We start from the raw sequence: 14,453 nt of genomic DNA on the forward strand, positions 1-14,453 counted from the left end.
GTACACCCAAATTAGAATGACCGACCATAATATAAGACATACAAAAAATACTAACTATGCACTTGTAATACCTCAAAATTATAGTTAATAATCGGACCTTTGTTTTCCAAAATTTTGTTCCAATAATTTTGAATCATTGCCCTTGCCAAAGGCCTTTATAAAATCTGTGTCCTAACCTCAAATATTCGTAAAGAAATATTTTATTAGGGGATATTTAAATGATTTCAAACTTTTTTATTACTTTATCGTATGGTTAGTGGTCATTCTAGTGTCAAAGTAGTTCGAGCCGCCCGAAGGTGGACTTTTACTTTGCAAATGACATAACATCACCGTTTTTTAAATATAATTATTTTTCCAAGTTGTGTGCGACAACTTGTATTACTTTCTATCATGGCACTTTGCATGATATTAAACGATATAAGTCTGTCAACGTGACTACAATTACTTTGTGTAGCACTTTGATTGCCCTAACATATCCGTTTGGATAACATCTTACGAGATTACCTCAATTAGGTTCACCGTGTTGAATAAAAACATGAACATTATTGACATTAAACCTGACACTGCACATGGACAATAATTAAATTATTTAACGCCATTCTCTTTCAAATGCTTTCTTTGAATTATTGGTAAGGACTCGTTCACACAATTGCAAAATTAGGCCAGCCCTTCGTTTAGTACAGTCGGCGTAAGTAGACTGCTTAGTTCGAACTGAGCGACTTCGTGCTTTGGAACGCACGTAAAATATTAGTCCCGGGTGTTGTATACCAGGAAACAGTCGTTAAGCTTTGTCAAAGTCCTTTCGAGGGCTTGACATCTTTATTTTACCGTAATAATAAGACAAATAATACAGACCTGCTATATCAAAAAGCCTGAAAAAAAGGCTACGAATTAGACCACGAAGACTGTAACAAGATGCATGCAAGATCAAACAGTATTAATTGAAAATTGCTGTTCAATCTCTTGGAGTTGCAGTGAAAGCCTTGTATTCAAGGAAACTGAATCTTAAGCACGTTCATAGATAGGCTTAGAAGCAATTCCGTGTAACTTGAGATCTCTCAGATTTCGTCCATATTGATTGGAGAATCAATGGGTATCAATGCTTGCTTGTGATAACGATTAATAGCACTAAGATTTGATAGTAAAACTGTAGTAACTTATGCCCAACAGCTGTACAACAATGGCCAAAAAATAAAAATAGTACTTTAAATTTTTTTTAATATAATCATGCCCTTTTACCAACGTATTTATACTGAGTAAGAAAACACACGTTTTTTTTTATGATGAGTTCAAGATAAAGGCCAAAACGATAATAATATCATGTTAAGTAAACGTAGTTATGGGTAGTTGACCCGTTATTGTATTTATATACCTAATCTCACGCAAACATGAGTAATGACTGGTTCCTCGGACTGTATTCTTTTAGCAATAATGTTGTAAGAAGATTTTATTTGGAGATTATGAAATCAAAACTTAAAGAGGAATAGTAAGGGTAGGGTAAAATATAAATATTTAAAATGAAACACAAAACATCAAAAAGTTTATCTCACGAGATCTTAATTCGTTTTTACTTGGTACACTTAACAGTATATAACAGTATAATTCCAATGAAATAAACAATACATTAATCACATAGTTAATTATTAATATAATTTTCTAGTTAACACTGCAAATGTAACATAAATGGTCAACGATAAAAAATATCATAACAAATAAAATATAGGTAGTTGGAACTTCAATGAAGTAAACACAATAGGGAACATGCAATATTTTTAGTTTTGATTTCATTTTAAAGAATTCCATGTAAAATAGGTCATAACCATATTAAAAAATTAAAACAATCTAATTTATCGTAAAAAAATGCGGTTTTAAACGGATCGTTTAAATTTTCGCGCCAAAACAGACCTACACTCGCGATGACGTCACTCCTGTCTGTCACTGGTCGTGCTTGCCTTCGTCGGTTATCATAAATTGCAAATTTTCTCGACTTTCTACTTATTTTTTTGTAATAATTTAAAATGGAGTATCCATCAACATCAGGTGATCACAATAATACCCATAAAATTCCGATAAAAAGTCGTGTTGACTCATGTTTTGTGCCAATGTGTCCATCTACTTCAACAAAGTTTCCAAATAAATTGTTTTTGACTGGACCTTCTGACCCAAAACTGAGAAGAAAGTGGTTTCAAGCTGCAAAGAGGAATGACTATTATTCTCCAAAGACTATTATTCGATGCTGTGAAGACCACTTTGACGTGAGTTTGCGAATACTTGTTATTATTGCTGGTACTGTACCTAAGTATTTACGAAACTTCTCAATAATATATTTTTAATTTGACAGTTGGAGAACGACGTCGAAAATTAAAATAAAACTGCTATGTTTACAAATCGCTGAATAAAATGCAAAAAAAGTTTAACAACTATGATTCATGCATACCGTAGTAATTTAGTCCCCTTCATTTCTACACTTGAAAACTCTGGACTCACGACAAAAAAAGTTACTACCATGTCGACACTAACTTTTGGTAAATTCCTGGAGTCTGCTTTGATAAACTCAACTTCCATTTTTATTAAAAACGTAAATAATATTCACTGCTAATAATCAATTTTACACGCAAAGTTAACCTCTCAAAAGTTGACATAGCAGGAGTGACGTCACTGAACGCTGATTGGTGTTTTGAAATGCGTTTCGTTTTACGTAATTTTAATTCGTAATTATTGTTAAAAATCAACATAATTTAAAATAAAAATGTTGAAGTAGTCCTTCTTTTATATTTTTTTAACATTTTAATCATAAAATTTTCATAAATATCGTATTTGCATGTTCCCTATTCTATTCACTTTTAAAGTATAGTATACACACCAAATATCTGCGTAATTAACGAAAAAGTGACACACTGTTTTTTTCAAAGTAACACTTGATCGAACGTTTAGTAGCGCAAATATCTACAGTCGGTACTGTCGAGTATCGAGAGTTTGACATTCAAAATGTACTGCCAAAATAGTTGATCAATTTTTCATGCAAACATTTTTCGGTAGCTAGCTGGTTGTTGATAGTCGATATTGGTAGATCAAGAATCAAAGTGCCGGTCACTGTATATATACTTATTTATATGCTATTTCTTAAAACAGGGCAAGAAATAAAAATGACTAATAACCCTTACCCGACGTAAGAATCATAAAAATAAATATCGCGATTTATAATCGTACCAAGTAGTTCGGGTAATCGCCGCTAGATGGCATTATTCTACAAAAACGCTAATTATAATAACAAGAACCTGCTTTTTGGCCACTAAAGAATCTAATGATACAAAGTCTCATCTATATAAATAAAACTGATTCATCGCAAAGTATGCATATGAAAACAATATTTAAAATTGATTTTTAATGTGTATGTTTGTCAGGAGAAGGTGTTTTGGGGTAGATGGGATCTAAATTCGGACGGGAGTGGGATGAATGGTTTTAAAATTGTACTATCCCGGGCTGGGTCGATGTTTGCTATAAATATTAGTCTACAGTCAAAGTTCTAAAGGATCCAGGCATGCCTAATATTTGGTCGTTGTAATTGGCAGTTAGTCGGAACTTTTCATTTGTACCAGCTTTGCAGATTTCGCGGAAGAACGCCACGTTTTCCTTCTGGCTTAGGACGTTCAGCCAGTTTTCTGAAATATTGATAAAAAAGTTAGCAGTAATTAATGGTAATAGTAATAATATTTTTATTTGAAATTACGAGCAGAGATAGAAATAAACATGAATACTTGGTTACATTTATTATATTAGTCTTGTTTGCTATTGTAATATACGTATTTGTCAATATTGTTTCGAAGAACCATTTTTTTAAATACACCCAAGGCATAGAACATTTGCCTCTAATGCTGGGTCGTTAGAAACATAATGCAAAATCTAGTAGGTATTTATGCAGTAGATGTTTACAAATTAAGGTTGTGGATTCAAGGCCCAACACAGGAAAACATTCTAGTCAACAGTGTATAGAGGGTCAACCTATACTATACATATGTATATTTATTTAATTACTTAGTTTGAAGGTACATATATATCAATTACTTCAACGTCTATAAGGAAGGTATATCAGAGTAACATACCATGGACTTCTCTCAGCGGTTTCTCGTTCCCTCCATATTCTTGAGGTAATATGTCTTTCGGCACGTGTTCGTGTAGTGCTTCAACAGTCGCGTGGACATTAATTCTGTTTGCTATTTTAGCACTAATCACTTGTTTCAGAAGAGACACGAAGGTATCAATCATTTTTGAAGATGAAATTATATGGATGCCTTTTACTCTCATTCCGTAGCCTTCCTGAAAAATTAAATATCGATGGCTACTAAATATCGCGATTTCGTGCATTAGATTGATTAAAAATTATGAAGAGAGATATATTTCGTATAGTTAATATTGTTTTAATTATATTGAAAATCCCAACTATAACTAATCGACACCAGGAGTTGTTCCTGTGTCTGAGCACGTAAGTGCAACCAGACCCAAAAAATATATTACTGGGTCACATAAATATTTGTACCGTGTGGTAAGTGAACCCATAATCACGCCGAATGGCCCATCTGAACTATTACGCTACGTAGAGATATTGTTTTATCAAGTGATACCTTAATGGATTTTAAAACTAGTTAAATTCAAATTCAAAATATCCTTTATATTGTATTTTTGTCCGTTTCGGGAAAGCTGGTTGCTCGTGAGAGGAAACGGCAAGAAACTCTCGGCGGCTTGCTCTTTTAAAATGTCTATATTTTTGTTACAATTTCGCATTGATGATTTATTGTGTAAAAGTTAAAATATTTTACTTACCATCAACACCGACATGCTGTTACGTAGATCTAATACATTGATCTTAGTGACGACGTTCACAATGTTGACGTCTCTGCAGTCAAGGACACAGACGAAACCGTGGGAATAATCGTTAGACTTCACGTATTCAGACATCTGAAAATATAATTAAGAAAATTAAAAATAAGTGGGAGATTATACTAACATACTTGTATTATTAAGCCTTCCTAGGCGTCGTTTGTCTACGAATGCTGGTTTTTATTGAAGATAGCCAACTGTTTAGGACTTTATTTACAGTATCCAAGAGCTTACTTACTACACAGATATACTTTTTATCCCATCACAAGCATAGGTGATACGGATAACGGCACGGTTGGTGAGAAACAGAACGAATCGCCTAACGCTCTTTTAGGAACATGATAATTTAGAACCTCAACTACCTAATTTCGGGCAGCCACTAAGAATTACTTTGTAGAGAAAACTCAGAAATAACTTTTTGGTTGGACCCGGGATTCGAACCCGAGACCTCTGCAAGGCAATCGAATACAGCACCAACCGTGCCACTGAGACAGTTGGGCAGCAGAATTATGCTCGTATAATATACTGAAGCATTTACTTTACTAATATTAACTAGAACTGTTAATAAACTTTGGCCACTATTGCGAAATGTCAAAAAAAAAAACCTATTCATAAATCATGATCAGAGATCCAATTTAAGACTCCAAAACGTCTAAGCTAAGAAACTTACCAAAATAGCGAATCGATGAAAATCAAACAACATGGTCGAATCAAAATTAGACGATGCAAGTTTTACACAATACACTCTGTAGTTATCTTTAGTTAATCTTGGCATGGTGGCTTGTATGCTGTAACAAATAAGTTTACAAATCTATACTTATAATAAATCTGTAGAGAGGTCAATTCTGTACATTGAATATATTTAAAAAAAAACCAATGGGGGATGTTTAGTAACGGATACTGATACCGAATCTGCAATTTATAATTTTCTTTTCTGTCTGTCTGTCTGTCTGTCCTCCGTCTGTATGTGTCGCTATCACGTAAAAACTACCGAATAGAATGCACTGAAATTTGGTATATGCATAGAATAAGTAGTGGAGCAATTTCTAGGATACTTTTTATAGCATAAAATTTCAAAGATTTTTAGAAAATTGAAAAAAATATGTAAAAATCGTTTGAACCTGCGTTTCCCTATAGAGACCATAGATGGCTTTCCAATCCATTTCACAACATTCGCATAAAGTTAACGCAGCGCCCGCCGTATCGATACCTATTGTTCGCACCAACCAATAGATGGCGTTATAGTCCGCAACAAAGCATGTTTTTTCTAATTAATTTATTTTAATGGCTTTATTGTAAAAAAAAAATACCCTTGAACCATGCTATACATTTATAAGATTTTCAAACATAAATGTTGTATGATATATTACACAAAAATGTTGATTTACGTGGGTCCGGTGCGGTCGGGATATCCTAGATGGCAAATCGAGTAATTTCGTTTGTTGTCGTTGTTCGCCGCAACTAACAGATGGCGTTGTTGTTCGAAACACAACGAAATTAATTGGTTGCATTAGGGAAATAAATTGGATAGCTATAAAACAGACTATGTGGCAAGTTTTAAAAAATAAACAACGGATGATATATAAAAAATAATTACGGGTTACGCGGTTTCGGACGTATCATCGCAAGTATATGTTACGGTAAATGTAAGCAATCGGTAATTATCTATAATTACCGGTAATTATGAATAATCACCTACGCACATGGTAAATGTAGTGAATTATCCACATTTACCGGTAATTATATAAAACTTCCGCGCGACCATGGTGAATGTTGATTTAAGCTTTGAAATAAAATGCTAACGGCGCGGGCGGGCGAGGGGAGTGTGATACTTGCAGACGTGCACGTCTAGACCTGTCATTCGGCGCGGGGGGTCTATCTCACTAGTCCCGTTGAGTTGTCCCGTGACGGGACAACTGGCACTATTTTGTCCCAGTTGTCCCGTGGCGGGACAAGTGACACTGTTTTGGTGCCAGTTGTCCCGTTGCAGAAAAATCACGGGACTATTGGGACAGACGGAAGGGTCAAAAGAACTGGTTTCATTGAGTTGCTGTGTGACAACAGGTACGTGGTACTTCGGTAAGATAGCAGATGATGAATTGTACGCTACTCTATGTAAACTTTAAATTCACACGAAGTTTTTTTTTACCATTTGGGCTTTTCACTTTATAAATAAATTGACGAGAGTGTTAGTGTGATATCTATGACCTTCCATTCCATAAATGTAAAATGCTTATTCGAAATTCCCTACTTGAAAAAACATAATGTAAGGAAACTAAAAATATATTGTTAACAGGCCCCTGAAGCAGCTCAAACACTCAAGTCAATTCAACATGTACTTAATGTAATTTCAACTTATCTACTAGAAATGAAGTAAAAATGTACTACAACATAACGTATAACGTCTGCTATCTTACCAAAGTACCAAGTATCTGTTGTCACACAACAACTGAATGGAACCAGTTCTTTTGACCCTTCCTTCTGTCCCATTAGTCCCGTGATTTTTCTGCAACGGGACAACTGGCACCAAAACAGTGTCACTTGTCCCGCCACGGGACAACTGGGACAAAATAGTGCCAGTTGTCCCGTCACGGGACAACTCAACGGGACTAGTGGGATAGACCCGGCGCGGGGAGGGTGATACTTGCTGCCACGCACGTCGTGACCTGTCATTTGCTAGCGTATAGCGATTGGGAGCGGTCCGTTGTATTTTCGTTGCAGTAGTAAGGCTATTATAATTAAGACTAGAATTGTTTTTATATTAATAAACATTTGATTTCGATGGTTGGTTTCATTATTTACTACATTTACTAAGGGGGTATGGTAATTTTATATAATTACGGGTAAATGTGATTAATTCGAAATTTTTTACAACCTTTACCACGAGCACTGGTAATTATGCAGAGTTCCCGGTAATTGTACATAATAACCGCACTATCCACATTTACCGTAACATATACATTATTACGCGTGTGAAGAGCTCCGGCGCAGATAGGTCTGTCTGTAGCTATAATAATATTCTGAATCCAGACGGGTAAGCAATGGTTAGTCTATAAGAAGGTATTATATTTTACACTGTAAACTGGTACGGATACAGACGAGAGCGGAAAAGAAGGTAACCACAGGAAATCAGGCCTACCTGAGCCTGTGTCACATTGTGTGCCCTTCGGGTCCCTTTCGTAAATAACCATTAGATGACAAAAGAGTTGTTAGCATTTTTATGTGTAGGTGTATCGAGTGCTTCGCAATTCGCGTGCTCAAACGAATAAGCAACGGTACGAAATTCACGCGAGCGGAGCCGCACGGGTCAGCTAGTAAATAAATATAAATATCATTAGACAACTCAAACACGGTCATTTGATTCCAAACTAAGCAGGGTTATAGTACAAGCTCTACCAAGGTAACCAAATAACTAATAAACATACTTATATATTTCTAAATACATACTTATATAGATAGATTAACAACTATTCTCAAAACTCAGAGACTTGTCCCGGGTGGGATTTGAACCCACAATACGTGGCACTACGGTTCTTGCGGCGCGGTGACCAGGATTGGGCAGTGGTTATCCGTGCACCGTGACCTGTAGTTAAAATATATTATAGTGTTATTTCTTCTACAAGCAGATTTAAAACAGTGGGTCTGTTCTCTGGGGCTACCGAGGTCTTTATATTCAGCTTCTATAGTTCTTCTATGGTTTGGAACCGATTTATATGAAATGGAGGTTATAAATGATCAATGTCGAGGGCACGCGTTTGGACATTGGCTTATTGTACATATATTTTTCAATATCGTACCCCATTTTTACCCTAATTTACCTAACTCTCTACCTGTGTTAAATAGGATTTTTTTTTCTTTATTTCATGGTCAAAAACAGATGACAAACAAAATCAATGCAAATTTATATTAAATTCTAATAATACGGAAGTAGCAGTCTCTTTGTTTGTATTTATCAGGCATTCACCGCTAAACCTCTAAACTACTTCATTAAAAATTCTGAAGGTTGATAAATAATTAGCTACATTTATTTATTCAAAAACTAAATTTTAGCTAGATTACTTTTTGCTGTGTTGTGTACCTACTTGTTTTTAATAAAGAAAAAAGTTGCAAGTTAAAAACATGTGTGTGTATTTTCCTTGTTTGGGTTCACTTGTAGTCTAATGACGCTATTTCTTAGACTAATCTTTTTGTGTGTCCGGTAGACTGTTAGTTCATATTATTCATCAAATCAAATAATTACGGCGATACATTGAGCTGAAAACTCTCTGCCAAACTAAGCCACTTTTTTATTATATTTTGATGAAAGAGTGCATGTCTAAAAGGTTTATAATTAACTAGCTGACCCGCGCAACTTTGCTCCCCGTTCTGGTAACATTCTTTACTGGTACTCTGCTCCTATCGGTCGTAGCGTGATGATATATAGCCTATAGCCTTCCTCGATAAATGGGCTATCTAACACTGAAAGAATTTTTCAAATCGGACCAGTGGTTCCTGAGATTAGCGCGTTCAAACAAACAAACTCTTCAGCTTTATAATATTAGTATAGATAATGATCTATTAGATGTATCCGCCAAGGCATTTATTTCGACTTATCATATGTTTTAATTATCTGACTGACGGACTATCTCCCGGTTATTGAGGTACATGTAGCGGTAAGTTATCTATTCAATAGCGTTTAAGCTAATATAAACATGACAATTTGAAAAGATAAACTACAGTTAAATGTACCTCAGTAATCGGTCATAATTAAAAAACTGTTACGTTACATGGAATTCATCCTTGTTATAACAAAATAATGCAATGTTTGTGTTCACTTCCATATGTATATTATAATAAGCTTTTTTGTTTCGCAATTGAAATTTGCATCTACATCATTATGTCCTGTAATTATAATTTAAATCTAGACAAAAAGACAGATATGCTAGCTTAATTCAATATAAACATGTGAATCAGGTTTCCGTGTACTTTGATCTCATAACCCGTTTTTATAATATTATAATTTGCGTTCTATTCAGTGCAATTTGGCAATAAATATTCTGACACTATATTAGTAGATATTGCTAAGATATTTATAGCCTCACATTTAAGAATGCCCGCCCGCCCGCACACATAAATACTACGAAAAACATCCTACTATCCTACTAATATTATAAATGCGAAAGTTTGTGTGAATGTAAGTATGTTTGTATGGACGTTTGTTACTCTTTCACGCGAATACTACGGAACCGATTACGATGAAATTTGGTACATAGGTAGCTGAAAACCCAGAATAACACATAGGCTACTATTTATCCCGGAGTTCTTACTCGAAAACACTTGAACTAAAAAACCAAGACTTTTGAAATCTCCCTGCTGTACTTACGCAAAACTAGTTGAATCGACTAATTCATTCTTTGCATCATGTTTTGTAAAGAATTGTGGCAGTAACGTCTTCAGTGTACACAGTTTGTCCAATGTTTTCTTTGCTCGCTCCAGTGATCCTTTGCCTAGAACTATTGAAGTCTCTAGGTAATGACGACCTGAAAGTAAAGGCTATTTATGATAAATGTCTGTAATTGAAAAAGGGTAGGATAAGATATGTAACTTTATTTAACTAGTGAGTTTACACTTATTGATAAGGAAATATTTGCATTAAATATGGATGAACAATGTTTTAACTACGCTAAACCAAACAATCATACACGCAATGGTATATTATTATATGAATTGCTGGAAAAAGAAGAATGGGAGAGTAATAAGATGAAATAGATAGTTGTGTGACGTATTTGTGTGCGTTGTAGTCGCCCCAGAATTTGGGCCCCATAATGTTGTCCAATATTGTATCCTAGTTAACATAAGTGTTTGTAAATTTGATAGCCATTGTGCAGTACATTACAGCTTTCCACAACATATTACCTACTCACGATTACTTTAGAAAAGAAACAATGAACAGAATACTGGCTATCGAAAATTTACAATTAAGATACACAATAGCCCCCTAGTTGATGATGAGATAACTTTAACTTTATTATCATACGTAACATACAAACAAAACATCACGTTTGAGTTCAAGTCAAAGTTTATGTTACTATCATAGGTGTAAACATTTGATTTAAATAAGTACATAATTCCATATCGCATCATAAGGAAGGTTGACGTCAGTTGAAAAAACAATAAAACATTAGCAAATTAATCCCCTTCATAGCAAGCTTTTAAGAAAACTAAATATTGTCCCAACCCTTTGTATCATGGGATAAGAACAAGTCAAAAAAGAAGAAATAAGTGTATTTTCATACCCATATTTATTTACTGCCGTGAGATTATCTTTTAAGTAAAAAAAAATTTCGAGTGAAATTATATTAACACTTTACTGTTCCACTACTGAGCAAGGGTATCCTCCCCAACGAGGAAGAAGTTAGGCCTAGAGACCACCAGGATGTTCAAGTGAGGATTAGGTATGCATCAAGAAATGTATTATACAGGGTGTCCCAAAACTCAACGATAATCCGAGACACGATAAAAGGCCAAGTCATACTGGTTCTAGGAAAAATAAAAAAAAAAATCCATATTACTTAGTTTAGCAATAATAGACATTTTTCAAAAAAGTTGAAATTCCACACCCTTGGTCGCATTTTCAAGTCCTGTGATCACCAATGTCACAATTTCGCTGTGTTTTTTTGAATTTCGTGATCTTCATTAAATATGCTATGAATCATAAAACAAATTAATGCACAAAACATTGTTAATTTAATAAAAAAAGTTAAGTTTTAGTGACTCATGGTTCACAAAAATATCGTTAGTTAACTTTGACGCTTCATATTGAAAAAAAAATGTACTACACTACCCTTGGCAAGTTATTTCAAAAGTTGGCGCATTTAATCAAGATTTCAAAATGGTGCAACACTTGCCACTTTTTTTGCCGCTAAAAATGTTATTTTTATTTGAACGAAGAGTATCCTCGCAAATGGATCGGACGCAGTGGTACAATTTTATGGCCTCCTCGTTCCCCCGATCTAAATCCAGTAGACATTTTTTACTGGGAATGCATAAAAGAAAAAGTCTATTCAAAATCAATACAAAATCTATCAGAACTTCGCCAAAAAATTGACACAGCGTCAGAGGAAATAAATGCAAGAAATTTTGCTTATTTCCTCTGACGCTGTGTCAATTTTCTGTTGAGTCACTAAAACTTAACTTTTTTTATTAAATTAACAATGTTTTGTGCATTAATTTGTTTTACGATTCATAGCATATTTAATAAAGATCACGAAATTCAAAAAAACACAGCGAAATTGTGACATTGGTGATCACAGGACTTGAAAATGCGACCAAGGGGGTGGAATTTCAACTTTTTGAAAAATGTCTATTATTGCTAAACTAAGTGATATGGAATTTTTTTTTTATTTTTCCTAGAACCAGTATGACTTGGCCTTTTATCGTGTCTCGGATTATCGTTGAGTTTTGGGACACCCTGTATATGTGCTCAGGAAGTGTGTTAAAAAATTTTAGACATGCAAATTTTCATCACGATGCTGTTTCCTTCACCATAATTAATATCTAAAATGATCACATGCTCTTACCTTTTTTATTGTTGAATAAACGATAGGATAATAATAAAAACGCACAAAAACAAACTTACCGAACTGTTTCCTAGTAAAATGATTTTGCTTAGAGATCCATTCTTCAAAATTCGCTATCATCTGATCCAGGACTCCTGCTTGGTGTAAATTCAGCTCCTTCCTCACTTCCTCCAGGGTATTAGGGTTGAATTTCAAAAGAGGGGTCTCTATCAACCGCTCCATGTTGCCTACACAAAGTATGTTATTAAAATGAGTCGGTTTTATTAGACGAATAGGCCAAGCTTATGGCCTTGGAACAGGTTTCGCAATTTGATACAAATGTACCTCAATTCTATTAATAGAGAACGTATAGAACTCTTTAGTAACGGTATAAAATGTTTAGATGTTCTTTATATATATGTTTTGAAGATTTGCTGTTTATCTAGAAAGTTGTGGTTTGAAGAGGTTTTAGTGTTAGTTATATTTTGTGTCAACTGTTTGTTTGTTTGTAAAAGTCTTTGCTACAAATACTGACAATTTGTTTTATTTAAGTATGAAGGTAATATTCTTACAATAATACAAACATACTACGACTATTCGTGGATTGCATATTTTTCTCGTGAGAATCGAACCCACGGCTTCCTAACACAGCGATAGAGATACACGACAATCTAAAATGTCAATTACGTGTCTTGCTACCGAGCAAATATGAATTAATATTATTGAAATAAATTAAAATTTTAAACTATTTTTTATCTTTAAATAGAAAAAAAATCGTTCGTATTTTACTTCCATAATTAGTTTACAAAAAGTAATAGGTAACACTATTTCAACCTTGACACTAACTTTAATAAAATTTCTAACAAAGAAGACTTAAATAATAAAAGTATAAAATAAATAGGTACTTACTATATTCCCAGCTCCGATTGTGAAATCCGTACACAATGAAATACTCAAATATACTGCTGATATGAGTAGTTTAGGTACATTAATGAACAAAATCATTAGTAAGTAAATTCTGTTTGTACATTACGTAATAGCCTAGTTATCAATGTTCGCATGACAAGATGAAACAATAAATTTAAATATAATTATTATTAAATACTTACTAAAAATACTAGCTTTTGTAAACGACTTCATTTGGATGGATATTTTATAAAGAAAGGTATTCTACGAGTACGTATAATAATAATAATATGTTTAGGGTAAAATGCTTGGTGCTATGGTATTTTTTCTGGATTCAAAACTAAATAAAAATTTATGTGTTCTTGGAGTCCCCCAGACTTGGCCAGCGTGGTGAACTCAAGGCCTTACCCCTCCCTAATTATGGAAGGAGGCCCTTGTAGTAGGACATTCACGGGTTACATTTATATATTTATTCTTATTATGTATAATTATGTGTAAGCACTAGCATTTGTTTCGAGTCAGGATGTTATAAACAAACAGGACAAAATTATGTACGTATACGCACTTTACAATATATCCGTTATTATTATTAAGCCTCGTAAACAACATATATATACACTGCCGCCAAACGATGATTTTCATATTATAAAATATAATAGTTACTAGTTAGTATAGTAATATAGTATGGTTATATACATATAGTTAAGTTTAGCTATATAAAATCATTTAGTTTAAAGAAATACACAATTTTTATCAGTTATCTGTTTACAGCACTCTATTTAGTCTTTAATCAGATGACCGTGTGTGACCTGTCCAAATATTTTGTTTATTTTATTACTAGCAGACATAGCTTGCGTGATTTTTCATAATACAGTTAAGTAGCATAATAGTATAATATATGTGGTTATCTGAGCTTGGCTGTAAAAGCTGAACGGGTGCAATTCCCAACGACGCGACGGTGAGAAGATGACAAAAAATGGTCCACTCCCTGTTTAGTCATTGACTGAGTTCAGATAGTAGAAAATGCACTATTTTGTATTATTTGAACTTCACACTATAACTTAAGTTGACGTTGAGTTTAGTTGTAAGTCGTAACGTGCGAAGTCCTTTACCTAAGTAACTATTTATGCC

At 34.0% G+C, this 14,453-nt stretch overlaps 1 protein-coding gene across 1 annotated transcript; it reads right to left on the bottom strand.

Annotated features, from left to right (window-relative positions):
- Positions 1-1,532: 1,532 nt before the first annotated feature.
- On the bottom strand, positions 1,533-13,451 carry LOC142981769 (retinaldehyde-binding protein 1-like). The gene is made up of 7 exons (XM_076127873.1): positions 13,326-13,451; positions 12,497-12,664; positions 10,241-10,397; positions 5,549-5,666; positions 4,822-4,956; positions 4,104-4,317; positions 1,533-3,662 (listed from the first exon to the last, which is right to left on the bottom strand). Exons 2-7 carry the CDS (start codon positions 12,657-12,659, stop codon positions 3,508-3,510), a joined length of 942 nt encoding a protein of 313 aa, XP_075983988.1. The 5' UTR covers positions 12,660-12,664; positions 13,326-13,451; the 3' UTR covers positions 1,533-3,507.
- Positions 13,452-14,453: the final 1,002 nt, after the last annotated feature.

This window comes from Anticarsia gemmatalis, chromosome 20 (assembly GCF_050436995.1).
Source record: "Anticarsia gemmatalis isolate Benzon Research Colony breed Stoneville strain chromosome 20, ilAntGemm2 primary, whole genome shotgun sequence".
NCBI lineage: Eukaryota > Metazoa > Arthropoda > Insecta > Lepidoptera > Erebidae > Anticarsia > Anticarsia gemmatalis.